This window comes from Benincasa hispida, chromosome 9 (assembly GCF_027475165.1).
Source record: "Benincasa hispida cultivar pf3 chromosome 9, pf3_genome.v1.1, whole genome shotgun sequence".
Taxonomy (NCBI): Eukaryota; Viridiplantae; Streptophyta; class Magnoliopsida; order Cucurbitales; family Cucurbitaceae; genus Benincasa; species Benincasa hispida.
The window spans coordinates 73,868,256-73,887,415 of NC_143486.1; the positions used below are offsets into that span (position 1 = coordinate 73,868,256).

At 32.2% G+C, this 19,160-nt stretch overlaps 1 protein-coding gene and 1 long non-coding RNA gene across 2 annotated transcripts; both read left to right on the top strand.

Moving 5' to 3' along the window:
* The first annotated feature begins 6,034 nt into the window (after positions 1 to 6,034).
* On the top strand, positions 6,035 to 7,359 carry LOC120086735 (protein EXORDIUM-like 1). Its single transcript, XM_039043521.2, has one exon. The coding sequence runs from the start codon at positions 6,079 to 6,081 to the stop codon at positions 7,045 to 7,047; it is 969 nt and encodes a 322-aa protein (XP_038899449.2). The 5' UTR covers positions 6,035 to 6,078; the 3' UTR covers positions 7,048 to 7,359.
* Positions 7,360 to 8,959: 1,600 nt separating this feature from the next.
* LOC120087101 (uncharacterized) lies at positions 8,960 to 11,215 on the top strand. Its single transcript, XR_005484429.2, has 3 exons — positions 8,960 to 9,167; positions 9,804 to 9,951; positions 10,847 to 11,215. It is a non-coding gene; the product is annotated as an uncharacterized LOC120087101 (long non-coding RNA).
* Positions 11,216 to 19,160: the final 7,945 nt, after the last annotated feature.

A 19,160-nucleotide genomic window follows, 5' to 3' on the forward strand; every position in this document is an offset into this window, starting at 1 on the left:
GGTTTTATGCCCTAAAATTCGTAGATAGTAAACATTGTTAATTGACTGTCATCAATAAAAAGTTAGCGATTTGAATTCAATAAAGGTTATTGTTTATGTTATTTGTCTATTTTGTCTTAATAACGCTATATCCAATAAACTAACATCCAAGGTTATCCTATGAATCTTGAACTATATGTGGAGTCATACAGGGATCAATGTTCAAAATATAGTCTAAAGGGTCTATAGTACAGGGATAAGGCTAGGTACCTTATCTTGATAACTTTATGGATACGACTCACTTTGTATTTGATACAAATTCAATGATCAAATGCATTCATGCAGATGACACATGAATGGGGGTATCCTATGCAATGAGTTTGCATAAGTCTGAACCACGAAATAGTAACCACTAGATGTAACACCGTTAACTAGTTAGGTTCCTATTTCAATTGGATGACCTAGGCAACTTAGTCTAATCCTTAGTATATTATGAACTCCTGTTTACGATGGATTGTCCTTTGACTTGTATGGGTGAAGGTGGCCAGATCGCCGACCCAATATGCCTACTATCTTGCGGACAAGATCGAGTTGGGAGTTGGGAATATAATGATACAAAATGGAATTCACTCTTTCCCGCCTTAAGGGTAAGTAGATGAGTATTCCCTTAAGAGGTGTCTCCAAGACTTGAACAAAGGGTTCTATCCTCTCGTTGGCCCGAGAGAGGTTTCTGTTTATTGGTTGGACCAGAAATAGGTTGTTCATTAGAGGAGCACTAGTACATAAGGACCCAGAGGTAACCCAAGGATAAAACATTAATTTAATCTAGTTGGTGTTACAAACACTCGTGAAGGACTAACTTGCTGGTATTGGTCTATATCCGTGGAAACAAAAATATATCTGTAGTGAAAAGAGTGCAGCTTGGAGTGTACCCACAGTTAACGAATATTGATTAATTTGGTTAATAAGTTTAGCCAATTAATTTGGAGATTTTGATCTACAGGTCCACCAGGTCAGCTCACTAGAGGATACTTAAAAGGAATAATTTGAATTGTTCAAATTAATTTGGGAAAACTATATATTAATGTGATTAATATATAATTAATTATGGATATGATCTATTATTAAATTGGAAAGTAATATTTGAATAAGATTCAAATTAATTAATTCAAGAATTAGATTCATAGAAAATTAATTAATAGAGAGGTATTGCACATATACATGCGATGTATATGATAATTAAATATATATATATATATATATTAAATTGGGTTCAATATATAATTGTTTATTTAATTATTGTGCAAATTATAATTAAATAAGTGTTATTTAATTGGGCTAATTAATTAAATAAGTGTTATTTAATTATATGGGTTAATTAATTAAATAAGTGTTATTTAATAATTAAAGAAAATGAAAATATATTATGGAAAGGCCTTGGCTCTTCCCTATATAAAAACCTCCCTACGGCCTTTTGCAAATCACATAGTACAGTCTCATTATAGAGGAGCTCTTGCAATACACAACTTCCTAATGTTATTGTGTAGAATTTTCTCTGAGCCACTCTACTCTCCAAAAAACACTATTCTCTTCTCTCTCTCCCAATGGTTGGATACCACCCATCCTTTATTGGAATCCTAAGAGAATAATGAGGTTTCTCTCGTGGTAATGTTCGATGTGATCAAGACCATTAGAAGATCCATTCGTTGGAACCTTGAAGAAACTTGTTCGTGGCATTAGGGAATCTACGAAGGTAAGAATCGTTCTAATCCTTTCCTTAAAAGCATGCTAATTTAGGTGTTTATTTATTCTGTTTAGTGTAATAATTTTGTTTAATGTAAAATTGAATCGCGGAATGCAAGGCGTTCCTCATCAAACCACTTCCGTCACAAGATCTGATCCCTTACAAAGGGAACACTCATCTATTTTCCCTCAAGGAGGAAGGAGTGAATTTTGTCTTCTATTATTATGTTCCCAGCACCCCACTTGGTCTCGTCCCCAAAATGGTAGGCATATTGAGTCGTTGATCTGGCCACTCTCACCCATACAAATCAAAGGATAACCCCTTCTGAACAAGAGTTCATAATATACTCAAGATTAAGATTAAGTCATCTAGGTCATCCTATTGAAATAGAGACTTGACTAGTTAACGGTGTTACATCTAATGGTTACTATTTCGCGGTTCAGTCTTATGCAAACTCATTGTATAGGATACCCCCACTTGCATGTCACCTACATGAACGCGTTGGATCATTACGTTTGTCGAATACAAACTGGGTCGTATCCATAGTGTTACCAAGATAAGGTACCAATCATTATCCCTATACTATAAACCCTTTAGGTCGTATCTTGTGAAGGAACCTATGAAGGCCCTTGAGCGAAAATGTGGATCATCCCAATTTTTGGTTTTTCACAAAATGAAAAATTACAGAAACAAAATAATGCAGTAGCACAAAATTTACAGCATGCTTAATAAATTGAGAAAAGGAAAAATTAATTAGGGCTTAGAAACCCTTACCTTTGAAGATCCGATCTTCTTCACGAATTTCCTCTTCTTCAAAATTGGTCACGTACTATCATGAAATTGAAACCCCTCGAACGATCCAAATGGTCACCACCAATTGGATTCTTCTATATTCTCTGGGATGAGAATCTAAGAAGTTGTGCACTATTGGGAAGATTGGAAGAGAGTGAGAGAAAATTAAGAGGAGAGAGAGAGAGTCAAGGAGATTTTTCTAGAGAGTCTCTTCATCTACTCTCTGTGTAATCTTCTCTGTAAAAAGAAAAACCACCTCCACAAAACTCATATAACCTCCCACTCATTACATGAGTTGAGAGAGATCAGGGGAAGGAAGTTATTTCCCTCTCTGAAATTCGAAATTAAAATTAATAAATTGATTTTAACAAAACCATTATATATATATATATAAGTATATGTTATGTCATATATATAACACATAACATATGGTTTAATATTGTATGATATACAATATAACCTATAGTTTTAATTCTCTCATAAATGGTATTTCATATAAATCTCGTTTATATTAAATTCAATTTTATGAATCCAATTAACATAGTTAATATTTATTGTGGTTTTGTTTTTGTTTGAATTTTCCTTCTTTTTTGTTAACATGATAAATAAAATGGAAATACCACGTGCAAAGCACACGTTTTAAAAGATTAATATTCTTAAAAAGGAAATTAATAGTTTAGTTAATACTTAGTTAAGTTGTTAATTTTGGATTAATTAGTGTTTCAGGTTTAATTAGTTACCTATATGTTTTCTAATTAATGCTAAAAGTATCACTTTAGCTTGACTAATTAAAAATATATATATATATATATATATATATTCATCCAAGAGTTTAGGAGTTCAAATATCTCACCAGATTGTTGATCTCTAAAGTTAATATTTTTTTAAAAGAAGAAATACTAATTTTGTGATAATTTCTGAAGTCTTGTTTGTATTTAGGTGAAATCAAATAGGGATGGACAACAAAATTGCTCAATCCGAACCGAATTGCAAAACCGAACCGAACCGAACTGATTTATAAGCAAATCCGAATTTTTCGGTTCGATGTAGTTCGTTGGGTTGTTGAAACCGAATTTAAACGGTTTGGCTCAGTTCAAAGCTTGAGAATCGATTTCTAAACCGAACCGAACCGTTTAAATATAAATATATATATATATATATATATATATATAATATTAATATTTATTTAATAATAAATAACCTAAATTTAAATCAGCACTAGCAGACAGCGATTCCACCCCTGTAGTTGCACGCATTCGAAATCGCAACGCTTTCGAAAGGAGAATTTCTAGGGGTTTTTTTTTTGCCGCCGCCACCGTTCTTCTTTCGTCGACCAGATCAGAGGAAAGTTTCGCCGGACACCATTCTTCTTTCGTGAACTAGAGGACCGCCGCTTTCGAAAGACTTTCGCCTCGCCGCCACCGTCCTTCTTTCGTAGACCGCCGCTTCCGTTCTACTTTCGCCGTTCTTCTTTCGTAACTTCGTCGTTCTTCTTCCGTTCGCTTCATTCGAGCCAATCCATGTAAAAAATTTTGTCACTTCGTTCGTTTCATAGAACTTGGAAGGAAGAAGGAAAATAAAAGGAAGAACAAAAAAAAAACTGAAACCGAATTGAACCGGTTCGGTTCGGTTCGGTTTCATGTATAAACAAAAGTGGTTCGGTTCGGTTTGGCCATCAAATCGAACCAAACCGAACCGATTCCACCCCTAAAATCAAACCTACAAATCAAATCATATAAAATAAGATTCTCAACCATAGTAGGATGATAAAATGTAAAGATGTGGTAAGGTTGGAGATACAAGATATCAAACCTCATACCTCTCGCATGCAAAGCTTACTCTTTACTATGTGAGCTACATCCTCATTCATTGAGTGTTTGTCACAATGTAGATGATTTATCCAATCCAATTCTTGTAAGGAAAAAAAAATCGACTTTGTTAAGGATCCATGAATTTTTCTATACCATTTGAAATCACTTCGAGGATAATTTTGTTTAGCTACATTTACCTTTCGTAACTAATATGGTATTTAATCTTTATTTCGTAGATGCATCAAAGTTTTTATTCAACATTTATTATTGTACTTGACATAGTAGACTATCTAGCATTCTTAAAAAATAAATTAATAGTTTCACAACTAGAAAGAAAAAAGAGAGAGCAACTTAAATGCTCAATAAATCAGAAGGGACAGCAAAAACTCCCCAATGAGGTATATCTTCAAGCCAAATAGCCGAAAAGCTATAACTTCAAGCATGAACAACTATAAAAAAAATATGTCACAAATGAAATCAACAAATACCTATACCTCATTCTTGAATCTAGACTTCCACATCAAAAGGTTTCAAACGATTTAAGAATAAATTTCAGTCTAAAGAGGTGAAATATCTATAAGAAATTTGGTAAGATAAATGGATAAATGTCAAGTCTTAGTAGTTTAGTTAATACTTAGTTAAGTTGTTAATTTAGGATTAATAGATGTTTTAGATTTAATTAGTTAAATCTATATGTTTTCTAATTAATGCTATAAGTATCACTTTAGCTTGACTAATTAAGATATATGTTCTCATCTAAGAATTTAGGAGTTTGAATCTCTCACTACTTAAGGTTTAATTTTAAAAATAAATTTTTAAAAAGAAAAATACCAACTTTATGAAATTATTGTTAGATTTACCATGGTTAATTTAATTCTACACATTAATCAAACCGTACAGAGTTTGATTTCCATTTGAATTTGTTAGACTAAAAAACATTAGAACATTACATTGGTATTTCTTGAAACTATTTGGTGAATTAAACAGGGAAGGGCACTCGGAATAATTTGTATCCCTTCACTTTAACGTTTACAGATTCACATAATCAAGGCTCAATAAAAAAAAATTTTAAAAATTACTTTTTTTTTTTCTAACCAAGTCTTTTGATCATTTAATTTTTATATTTAATACGCCATTGATCCATTCAACATCTTTTACGGGTCTTGAACATAAAATTCATTCTTAAATGTAAAAAATTTTAATAAACCAGAATACATTAAGAATTTATAAGTACAAAGTTAAAAATTGAAAACTTATTATATACTTCTTGAAATACTGAATCTATTAACACATAAATATATATAAAAAAAAATTAGGGAGTAAATTTATAATTTGACCTAAATAATATTAGATTACACATCCATTTGCCTTGAATAAGATTGCCTCAATTACTTTGAAAAGAAAAAAAAAAAAAAAAAACAAAGATTAGCTCATAAATATATACACACATATATAGAATAATAGAATACTATAATTGAAAATATGAAAATGTAATATAAAAACAATAAATGTTGCCAACAACAACCTACATAATAAAATAAAAATTAAAAAACAGGAGTATAGCACAATGTTTAGCAATAAATAAATAAACAAATAATGCAAATCCAATTAGTTGCACCAAAAAACTAAATTGACTCATCAAATCAAAATCCATCATGCGCCGCACTATCACAACTCATCCTGCTCTTTCTCACACAATAAATACCCATTTTCTTCCCTCCATTTCTCTTCACCTTCCAATTTTTCCCCATCATGTCCTCCATTACTCTTTCTCTTCTCCTTTTACTTTCTTCCTCCGTTCACTCCATCTCCGCCACTGCCACCGTCGTCGCCGCCAGAAACCTTGCCTTCACAGACCAACCTCTCGATCTCGACTCCTTCCCTTTCGAATACCATGGCGGCCCTCTTCTGTCCGGTAACATAACCATTAATCTCATTTGGTATGGCAATTTCATTCCCTCCCAGAAATCCATTGTTACTGATTTCATCAATTCTGTTTCTTCTTCTTCCAAATCAACTGTTTCCCCTCATCCCTCTGTTTCCACTTGGTGGAACGCCATTAACAAATTTTACAATCTCGCTAAGAAATCCCATCGCGTTTCTCTCTCATTGGGATCGCAAATTCTCGACCCCAAATATTCCCTTGGAAAATCTCTAACCGATCGTCACATTCTTTCTCTGGCCTCCAGAGGCAGACACAAATATGCAATCAATGTGGTTTTAACGGCGGCGGATGTCACCGTTGACGGATTCTGTTTTAACAAATGTGGGTCTCATGGGATTTCCGTCGGAGCTCCGATTAAGGGGAAGAGGTACAAATTTGAGTATATTTGGGTGGGTAATTCAGCAACCCAATGTCCAGGGCAGTGTGCTTGGCCGTTTCACCGGCCGGTGTACGGTCCTCAGAATCCGCCGTTAGTGCCGCCAAATAAGGATGTGGGAATGGACGGTATTATAATAAACCTGGCGAGTCTTCTTGCCGGAACTGCGACGAATCCGTTCGGGAATGGGTTCTATCAAGGCTCCAAGGAAGCACCGCTGGAGGCGGCGTCGGCCTGCACCGGAATATTTGGGAAAGGGGCTTTTCCGGGGTACCCTGGGGAGCTTCTGGTGGACCGAACCACCGGAGCGAGTTACAATGCAAACGGCGGCAATGGCCGGAAATATCTGCTTCCGGCATTGTTTAATCCGATCACTTCCACTTGTTCAACTCTGGTTTGAGACTTTAAGATACGATGGCACCGCACAGTTAAACGAGACGTATTAAGATGATTTGTTCATTTATAATTTATAATTTATAATTTTAAGAAAAAACCCAAAAATATTTAGCAAAAAGTTTAAAAAGTACAACTTTTTTGTGTAAATATTTTTAAATGTTATTTTATATTTAAAAATGCCTATTTTCCTTTTTATTCAATATACAAAATAATATGCATTTTATTCACTCTTATTTCTTGTTGATCGATGTTTGAATGGAAAACCTTGTGGATATACTTGTTAATGGTCATGATATGGTGATTGTTGTTATTTTCATATTTTGAGCTAAGATAAACTCATATTTGATTAGTCCCTTGAGTTTCATGATTATAATTGTTTAGAAGCTAATGTTGGATTGAGTGGTGGGTGTTTGGTCATATTTTTATCCTTGAATAGTTTCTTCTTAATATGCAATGTGGTGAATATTCTTGAAGTTAAAGTTATTTCACCATTTGTGATGCTCTCGATTAGTGGCTTTATATAATTTAGTAAAAATAAATATAATGAGTGAGGTTCAAAATATAGAAGGTAGATTTACCATTGGACTAGCTATTGATTTTGATACTATGTCATTTATATATATATATTATATAAAGAGCATAAAGTTGAGAGGTCTGAACCCCGTAAATCCATACTAAATTTGTCCCTACTCTTGATGGTATTATGTCACTTCACGTTAGTAATGGCTTGTTTAAGTTGGATTAAGATATTGTATTCTTCAGATGGGTGATGTCTCATTTTCCTATGGTGTTGTCGTAATATTATGACGCATTCACTCACAACTAAGGTGTCGGAGGAGCAAGATTCTATTCTTCTCCGTGTTCCTTATCCGATGAAATTATTTAGTTAGTTTTTTTTATGTGTTCTTAAAAAAAGATTGTGATGTGATTTTTTTAATACTTAATTTTAATTTTAATGGGAAAATTAATGAAAACTAATTTGATATTAATAATTTAAATTCATTTGAATTAATTAATAGAAATTTAACACATACGACTAAAAAAGGAAGCATTATAGAAAACTCCTAGTAAAAATATAAAATCTTAAAGTCCATAACAAATTGAAACTAAATTCACAAGTCACAACAATTTGAGGGTAAAAATATGACATTTTGGAATATATTGACCAAATAGATATTAAACTAAAAAAATTCATGAGTAAAATGTAACTTTTTGAAACTTAGAAACCAAATGAAAATTATATCTAAAACTAAAGATTATATAAGTATTAATTTTCACTTAAAATATATATATATATATTACTTTTTAAAAGTGTTTAATAAATTTCTCAACTTTTAATTTTGTGTCTAAATGGTGATTTTCAATTTTTTGTTTAATAGGTATTTGACATAATAAAAAATTTGAATTTGAATTTATGCCTTATAAATCCTAAATTCTAGATTGTGTTTATTGTTGATTCGTGAATTTTTAAAAATATTGAATAAGTTGAGGACCTTTGAGTAGGAGTGTGTAAAAATCGAAAAAAAAAATCGGACAAGCTGGACCGAATCGACTGGTTTGGTCTGTTTTTTAAAGCATATAGAACCGTCAGTGCAGAGTATAATCGATGGGTCTGGTTCGGTCCACAGTTCAATACCCTTAAAAACTGGGACAAACCATACCGAACCGGCCCCATTATATTAACACTAATAGATATATTAAATTTTATATGAATAAATATTTATTCAATTCTTTATCTCAGCTCACGCCTAGCAGCCCAATAGATACCCAATCTTATTTTTATCAGCCCAACCCAATCTTTTGTCTTCTCTCATAAGATGCCCAACTTAATAATAATAATTATTATTATTATTTCTTTTTTTTTTTTGAAAAAGCCCTAAGGAGTTGTTTTTTAACCCACCGTTTTACCTCCTCGTTTCATGCTCCAATCTTGCAGGTTTTGATTATTCCACCTCCCTCTATCTTCCCGTCACGTGTAAATAATCAGAACCATCTCTCTCTCTTCTCATCTTCTCCTTTCTTTCGCCGTTTCATTTGTCTTCTTCGTTCATCTCTCTATACTCCCTCTGGCTGGAATGGGTTGTATTTCTCTTCATCTCCTTGCTTCTCTGCTTTGGTTTCTCCGTATGTCTTTTTTTTTTTTGTTTTTTTCTTAATGATTTCTTTGTATATCTATTCCTCTCAGACTTCTTTGATTTCTTCTCAGACTTCTTTGATTTCTTCTTAGATCGGTTACATACGAACGATTTTCTTGTAATCTAACGATGTTTCAGTAGATCAAACTATTTTCTTAGTAGATCTAATTATTTTATTGGACAATTTTATAGTAGATCTAGTTTTTCTTTTTTGTTCATATCTAATTTTCTTTTTCGATTTCTTTGTTCGACGCTGAATATTTGTATGTTGTTCTCTTGATTTTGTCATGTCATATTCTTTATTGCATGTTTTCTATTCTTTTTTGCATGTTTGATTTTTTTATTTCGGAGTATTCTGATTTATCTTGCATGTTTGTGACTACCTAGGGTTTACTCCTAAATTCTTTTTCCTCTTACGATTACTATCCACTGTTTCTTCATTGCTTTGATATTCTTTCTTACATGTTTGCTTTTTCGATTCCAGAGTGTTCTGATTTATCTTGCATGTTTTGACTACCTAGGGTTTACTCCTATAATTTTTTTTCTCTTACAATTACTATCCATTGTTGTTTTCCCTTACAATTCGTCTCTATTTCCTGACTATTTTCCATACTTTTTTATCCAGATTTTCTCTTACCGCTTCAATATTAAAACATGTGACATTCCCTTGCTATTTTTCTTCTGCTTTTCCATCGGAATTGGAACGGGAGTTAATTAAGAATGTTGACCGTGTTATTGGAGCTTGGTGAGGGGACATTCCACCCCAACAACAGGTTTGTTTTCTTTCCTTTTTTTTTCAATGAAGGTCGATGATGATTTGTTCCAAGTCTCATATTTGAGTTTGATTTCTGTTTTAATTTTATTTCTTTATGATTTTTGGACTTAAAAAAGGGCATACATCTCTGTTTTTTAATAGTTTTTTTATTTCCTTTGAATTCGTTTTTCCTAATCTTTAGAGTATGTTTTCTGTTTTAGTTTCATTTCCTTTCAATCTGTTTTAGTTTTATTTCCTTCAAATCTGTTTTTAATTCTAATTTTTGTACTTTTAAATTTCACTTCAATTTTAGAAATGTTGAAATTATTTCTTTTCTTTGTTTGGAGTTGGATTTGTTCCAATGAAATAGCTTCTTCAAATTCTAAGGCCTCTAATCTGTATTATTATGTCTTTTCATATGTTAGATAATATGTTGTATTTATGTCCATTTTTAGGTCAACTACCAAATTAATATTGACTATTTATTTTTTACTTGACTGCCGTTAATATGGGTGTATTTACTTTTCGCCTCACTGTCTTTAATATGGATACTATAATTATTGTTTGGATTTATTAAGGTTAGGTACACTTAAGTTTTCTTAACCTTCTTCACCAATCAAACTTATTGTATTCTCTATTTATATCCCAATTTGTCCTCATATTTTTTTAAGACTTCTCCACAAACTCCTTTGGTAAAGTGTGTTAGTAAGTCCCTATCCTTCCTTTTTATTTCAACTTTCTCTTAAATCTATTTTACTTTCTAGTATGTGTTGTCTAGACGTTGCAGTATACTTTGTTTCCTTTTTCTACCTCAAACTTCAACTTATTTCATCCATATAAGGTATGCTTCTTTCTCCCCTTATAATCGAAGTAAAATCTGTCACTAACAATTTTCTTTTTTTTGTTTTTGTTAGAACCGAATATTCTGCCCCAGTGTGGATGTCTCGACCCTTGCTTACTCCAAACATAAACAAAGATATGAAGTCGTATATTTTATTACTACTTCCACCGTTTTAATATATATTATTGTCTAAATACATTTATTTTCTTCCATGTAGGGCCGAACTAATCGAACATACCTTTTGGTACTAGTTTGAGGTTTGTAAGTTTTTAGTTCGGGATGCTTTTCGTTACTGTCTACTCTTTCTTGTACTTGTTGGGGAATGTTTAATTATTGTCTACTCTTTCTTGTACTTGTTGGGGAACATACCTTTATGTATTATGATTACATATTCTTTGACTTGTATTGGACATTTTCCCACATTTTCTCCCTTGTAAGAATATTGTACTACATTTTTTTTCCTTTTTTTCTTCAAGAAGATTATTATAACAAAAAGTTATTATGAAAAATATTATTTTATATTAAATTATGAGTTATATCAATTTAAGTCTTGGTTTATCAAATGAATGAATTTGAATCATAAATTTTGTTTGGATCAATAATACGTTTGGTTTGAATCAACATAGTACCAAAATTATAGTTTGAATATTTTTCCACATTTTCTCACTGTTTATTCTCCAATCAACCTTGTTTATTTTTTTCATCTAAAAATAATTATGCTAAAGAAAAGGGAAAAAGTAATAAATAAATTATTTGGCTCTTTCTTTTAAAAAATGAGAAATAAATTATTTTTAATTCTAAGTCTAAAGAATATTAATTAATACACTTATGAGAAGTTCAAAGTTTCAATTGATACCAATATCATTTTACAGTTTTGAATTACACAATAAAAAAATAAAAATGCTATGAGAACTAAATTTTTCCAAATTATTTATTATTAACCCACAATATTTACATTTTATTCAAATCAGAAGAAGTTCAATTATTGCAATTTATGATAAATTAATTTATGGTTTGATGTTTTTATTGATACCATATTCAAAGTTAATAGGTTTTTTTATATCCTTTTTAAGTATAAATTTTAAAACTATATGCATGAAATAATTCTAAATTATGCTTATAATACGTATGTCTCGACTTGTGTCCCTAGTATGTAGAGATAGTTATAATGTGTCAACTAAAATATCTAGTTGCATACTTTAGTTTTTTTTATAGGTAGTAAAGGTTGTATGAGGGGACCCTTATACCATAACTTGTGTATCCTAACTCCCACAAATACTGGTATTTACTACCCTTATTCTAAAAATATAGGTAGATGAAAAAACGCAAATTCTATGTCGTTTTCATTGGTCGTATCCCAGGGATCTATCTATCCTGGCACAAATGTCATGAACAAGTCAGCGGGTACAAGGAGGCATTATACAACTTGTATGAAACATTCGATGAATCGGAGCACGCATATAGGTCTTACAGTACAATGCACATTGGACAAGTTAGTAACTAAGATGTACGACAATGCAATACAATTATTGCAACTGTAATAGGCTTCTTTTTTGGGATGATCGTAATGTATACTTGGCTCAAGATGATCGTAATGTATACTTGGCTCGGGATGATCGTAACTAATTTAATACACATATACATAACTATATGTTATATCATATATAACATATAACCTATAGTTTCTATATTGTATCAAATACAATATAACATATAGTTTCAATTCTCTCACCAATGGCATTTAATATAAATCTCATTTATGTTAAATTTAATTATATGAATCCAATTCATATAATTAATATTTGAATCATATTCAAATATTTATTTCCTCTCAGATAAACTTTATAATGTATAAAATACATTATAGTAATTATATCATATATAATTAAATTAGCTTAATTATATCACATATAATTAATTCATTCAATTCAAATTAATCCAAAATTGATTCTCATTTAATCCCCATTGAGCTACAGAGGGGACCTCATGGACCTGTAGATTGAAGCTCCAATGGTACTTGAATAATTAATTAAACTCTTTTAATTAAATTACTCAACTTCCATTAACTGTCGGGCACTCTACTAAAGACCGACAACTGCACTTTTCTTACTACAGATATATTTTTGGGTTCATTGGATATAATCAATCAACAGTATGATGATCCTTCACAAATTACTCGTAAGTACAGTTGGGCCAAAATTACTGTTTTCTCCTGTAATTATATCTAACTTCTTAAGTACCACTGATCCCTCTATTGAACAATAAATCATAGTCCAACTATGACTAAACTCGTCTCGGGCCAGGAGAGGGTGTGACGCCACATTGTTTAAGCCCTAGAATAAACCCTGGAATAAGCCCTTAAAAAAGCAATTTATCTACTTGCCCGACCTTGGAGAAGGAGTGATTTTCGTCTTGTGTAGTTGTGTTCCTAGCTCCTCAATCAGACGAATCCCCAAAATGGTATGCTTGTTGAGTCAGCGATCTGGTCACTCTCAACCATACAAATCAAAGGACTGCCTTCATAGGCAGAAGTTCACAACTCACTCAGGATTCAGGTCATGTCACATATGGTCATCTTGGTGAAATGTAAGTCTCTATTATGATCGGTGTTAAATAATGAGACTAGTCATTTCGTAGTCAAGTCTTATACAAACTTCTTTGTATAAAATACCCTCGCTCACACGTTTTCACATGAATGATCAGGATCAGATCATTTATAGCACTTTACAACAATTGTAACATCTACAAAGCGGGTCGTACTCATAATGTCACAAGGATAAAGTATCCAGCCTTATCCATCTACTATAGACCATTTAGGTTATCATTTAAACATGATCCACCTATATATCTCTACATACATGTTTAATCTACAGAAGATAACCTTGAATGTTAGTTTATTGGTTTATGAGTTTAATGCTACTAAGTGTCAAATAAAACATCTCATATTTTATTAAATAAATAAAATATTTGTACAATACAACTACAAACTATAGAACCCTACGAGATTTAGGGCACCAATCCCAACAATCTTCCACTTGTCTTAAAGCTAGTGGGGTATACAATATACAAGTCATACTAATATACAAGTACGTAACTCAATAAACTAGGGCATAAAACACGCCCAGTACAAAATCTCCCACTTGCCTTAGACTATATGTGGCTTGTCCCGTAGACACCTTACCCGTAAGGGCCTTTGTAAATGGATTAGCAACACTGTGCTCTGAAGTTATCTGTTTGATGATCACGTCCCCTCAATGCACAATTTATCGAATGAGATGATACTTCCACTTTATATGCTTCAACACCACTATTATTACAATAAAGGGTGATGAGCTTTGACATGTTTGAAACCGCTTCCAAATCAATCAGGAATTTCCTAAGCCACACAAATTCCTTAGCAACTTCACAAGCTGCTATGTACTCAGCCTTCCTGGTGGAGTCAGCAATACACCCTGCTTGGTGTTCCTCTAGACTACTGCTCCTCCGTTAAGAGGAAACATTGATCTAATGTGGATTTCTTAGAATCCTTATCAGTCTGAAAATCAGAGTCCGTGTATCCTATAAGGATCAAATCCTTAGAACCATACACGAGCATGTAGTCCCTCTTTCTCCATAGATACTTGAGGATGTTCTTAACGACGATTCAGTGATAATATCGTAGATTATAATGATATCTACTAACTATCCCCACCACATAGCAGATGTCAGGTCTAGTACATAACATTGCATACATCAGGCTGCCAGCAACTGATGCATAGGGGATCCGTCTCATTTCTCTAACTTCTTGAGGTATCTTAGGACATTGTTCCTTAGACAATACAACTTCATGCCTGAAAGGGAGTAAGCCTCTCTTGGAATTCTGCATCGAAAACTTGATAAGCATTTTGTCAATATACGATGCCTAAGAAAGAGCTAGCGTTTTGTTCTATCGATCTCTAAAGATCTGAATGTCAAAACAAACTACGTTGCACCCAAATATTTCATTTGGAATTGGGTTGCTAGCCAATTCTTAATTTCAGTCAATAGTCAAACATTCTTTCCAATGAGTAGGATATCGTCTAAATACAACATTAGAAAAGCTATTAAACAGTTGATGATTCTCTTGTATACACAAGGCTCATCAACATGCTAATCAAAGCCACAAGATTTGATCAAAGTATCAAATGTTATATTCTAAGATCGAGAAGCTTCCTTCAAGCTATAAATGGATCGATTAAGCCTGCAAATCTTTTACTCTTGACCTTGGGTTATGAATCCCTCAGACCGCTCCATATAAATAGTCTCCTCAAGATTGCCATTCAGAAAGGCAATCTTGACGTCCATTTTTCAGATCTCATAGTCAATGAGGCAATGGTCAGGAGGATCCAGATAGACTTCAACATGGAACAGGTGAGAAATTCTCTTTATAGTTAACTCTTTCAACCTCGGTATAACCCTTTGCCACAAGTCTAGCCTTGAAGGTTTGCACCTTCCCATCAGCACCTTATTTTTTCTTGTAGATCTATTTTGTAACATATAGGTTTTAGTTGATCTACAAGATCCCAAAATGAATTGAAGTACATAGACTCCATTTCGACATCCATAGCTTTGATCCACTCATCTTTGTCAACATCCTCCATTGCCTTCTTATACGACAATGGATCCTCAATATCTCCGTCAGCTACCATAGCAAGGATTTCTGATAAACTCATGTAACAGAAAGGCAGGTACGCAACCTTCCCACTACGTTGAGGCTCCCTCAATACTTGAGGTGGATTTTGTTGGCTTTTTTGCCCTTAATCTCAAATTAATTAATTTTAATTAATTAACTAATCAATGTTTTGATGATAACAAACTCAATTCTTAATTACTGAAAATATTAGTATTTTAATATGGCCATAGCGTAGAGCTCGAAGCAATGATTCCAACACCTCTTGAATCACTCAAATCGGAACTAAAACGAAGACGATATGACCGAAACAAGTCTATAGAGAAAATACCATGGTGGATTACGTGGCATATCCAGACCATTTGCATGTAGACATGTGGCAGCATATTGGTTGAATGGTGGATCATTAAGAGATTAACATATGAATGACTTTTGATTTTTGGATTGATTTAAAATAAAAAAAAAAATGAAATTTAAAAGAAATTTAAAAGGAAAATAAATTTAATATTATTTTTGGATTGATTTTTACACATGATATGTTTTTTTATTTTTGGATTGATTTTAAAAATAAAATGAATTTAATTTATTTTATATTTGTGTCTAATGGCTAGTTTTTGACACATGGTATGTTTTTTTTTATTTTTTGGATTAATTTTAAAAGAAAATGAATTTCAAAAGAAAATGAATTTAATATTATATTTTGTTTGTATCTAATGACTAGTTTAGTTTAAAATCTCCACCATTGATTTGTCTTTTCCAAAATCCAATGGTCCAAATTAATTGTGGTTTCTAAAAAATTTTTCATCTCTATATAAACCATCTTCCTCTCCAAATTTTAAACCAACAAATTTTACATCTCATAATCCTCCAAAACTCAAAAGTTCCATTGTTGTTCTCTCTAAGTTCCCAATTTTTTTTTCTTTTTATCTTATTCTTGAGAGAGTGTTATTGTATTATGAGGATAAACTTGTTGAGTGCTTAAACTTGTAAATCCACTCTAGTGAGAGTTGTATTGTGTTCTTCAAAAATGCCAACATTTGTAACGGTTTGATCTTAAACCGTGGAAAAGATCGGGTTTGCTCTTGAACCCGTAAAAGGAGCGGTGATGTAACGATTAGGCTCTAATCCGTGGAAAGAGTCGGAAAGATTTTATTCAAATTCCCAAGAGGGGCGTGGGGAGTGGAGTAGGTCGAGTTTGACCGAAGCACTATAAAAATTACATTGTCTTCTTCTCTAACTCTTTCTTTTTTATTTTTGAAATTAATTTAAGCAATTTATTGTATGTTTTAGTTTGTTCTTATTTATTTGCTAAAATTTGATGAATTAAATTATCACATGTTTGTCATTTTATTTGTTGCATAAATTGAATTTTTCTTATTATTTATAAAAAGTGTATTAATTAGTTTAATTGGGTTAATTTAGAAAAAAAGTTTAATTAAACCCTATTCACCCCCCTCTAGGGTTGCCATATCGATCCAACAATTGGTATCAGAGAGGGTTGCTCTTCTTGAAATATTTATTTCTTGATAAACTTAATTGTCTTTTAGTTATGGCAACTTTAGGTTTTATCCCTTTTAGTCAATCTATTACAAAACTTCCTTTCTTTAATAGTACTAATTATAGTTATTGGAAAAATAGAATGAGATTTTTCTTGCTTTCTATTGATTATGATTTATGGGATATTGTTGAGGAAGGTTTTAAAATTCCAACAAAAGATGTTGATGGTGTTAGCACTATAAAACCTAAGGAAGAATGGTCAATAAATGAAAAGAAAGCATGCTCTTTAAATGCCAAAGCTATTAATTGCTTATTTTGTGCTTTGAATGAAGTTGAGTATAATAGTGTCTATTTGCAAAACCGCTAAAGAGATATGGGATAAATTAGAAATTACTCATGAAGGAACTAGTCAAGTAAAAGAAACAAAGATTGATATGTTAGTTCATCAATATGAAATGTTTAAAATTGATGAGAATGAAGCTATTTCCGATATGTTTATTAGATTTACTAACATTGTCAATGCTTTAGAAGGACTTGGGAAAAAGTACTCAAATCTTAAGAAGATAAAGAAGCTATTGTGGTTTTTGCCTAAATAATGGGAGCCTAAATTCACCGCTATTCAAGAGGCAAAGGATCTCAAATCTCTCTCCATTGATGAACTCATGGGCTCGTTGTTGACGCATGAGATAAAGATCAAGAAAAACATGGAGGATGAGAAGAAAAAGAAAGAAAAGAGTATAGCTTTAAAAACCATCTCTTTAGAAGTTGACTCCCAAGATGAAGATGACTTTGATGAAGATGATGTTGCCTATCTTTCACGTAAGTATAAGAACTTCATCAAGAGAAAGAAGCAATTCAAGAAGCATCTCTCCAACCAAAAAGAGTCAAAAGGTGAAAAGAGCAAAAAGGATGAGGTAATATGCTATGAATGCAAGAAGTCGGGTCATGTTAGAACTGATTGTCCTTTTCTCAAATCATTCAAGAAATCCAAGAAGAAAGCAATGAAAGCTACTTGGGATAGCAATGAAAGCGAAAGTGGGAGTGATAATGAAGAAATGGCCAATTTTTGCTTCATGACTCATAGTGACAAAAAGGATGAACAAAATGATGAGGTAACTCTAGAACCTCTTTTTTATAATGAATTGTTCGAAGCTTTTGAAAATATGCAAAATGATTTAGAAAAACTTAACTCTAAGTATGTTGTGCTTAAAAAGAAATACAATGTTTTATCTAGTAAAAATAAGTCTTTACTTGAAGAAATTGATTGCTTAAAAGAGAATGAGCATGATGCTATGCATATTGGTGAAATGAATATGTCTTGTGACAAGCATGCTTTTGATTGTGATGAGAAAAATGTCTTGCTTGACAAAGTTAAATTTCTTGAGCATGATAGTTGTGAAAAAGATAATTTTATTAAATTACTCAAAGAAAAGGAATTTAGTGTTTTGCAAGAACTTGATAAGGCAAAAGAATCTATTAAAAAGTTGACAATAGGTGCTCAAAGATTAGACAAGATAATTGAAGTAGACGAGCCTTTTGGTGATAAAAGAGGTTTAGGCTATATTGATGAATGTTCTAATCCTTCAAGTTCTAAAACTATCTTTGTTAAAACATCTCATAATATGCCTAAGCTTAATATGCCTAAGGTTGTGTCTAAGCATGTTAAATCTAACTTTGTGCCTATATGTCATTATTGTGGTGTTGAAGGTCATATTAGACCTAAGTGTTTTAAATTAAAATATGCTCATACTACTTCTCCAAGAAGAAATTTTTCTCAAAGGGCAAAGTTTCACAATGCTCCAAGGAATAATTTCTCCAAGAAAAGTAGAGTGCATAAATTTATTGTAAGAGATAAATCTTTGCATAATGTTGTTTGTTTCTCATGTGGCAAGTTTGGACATACAACTTATTCTTGTTATTTGTCTAAATTCAATGCCTTAAATATCTATGCAAAAATGAAATGGATTCCCAAGTTTGTCAATGCTAACCATCTAGGACCCACAAAGAATCAAACTTGAACATTTGTGTTTGTAGGTTTGTTTGAAAACCTCTAAGAAAAACAAGTGGTACTTGGATAGTGGCTGCTCGAGGCACATGACAGGAGACCCATCCAAGTTTGTCTCTCTCTCCAAAAAAGATGGAGGTCTTGTAACCTTTGGTGACAACAAAAAAGATAAAATAATTGGTAAAGGTAGTATAGATAATGAATCTTCTATTTTAATTGAAAATGTACTTTTGATTG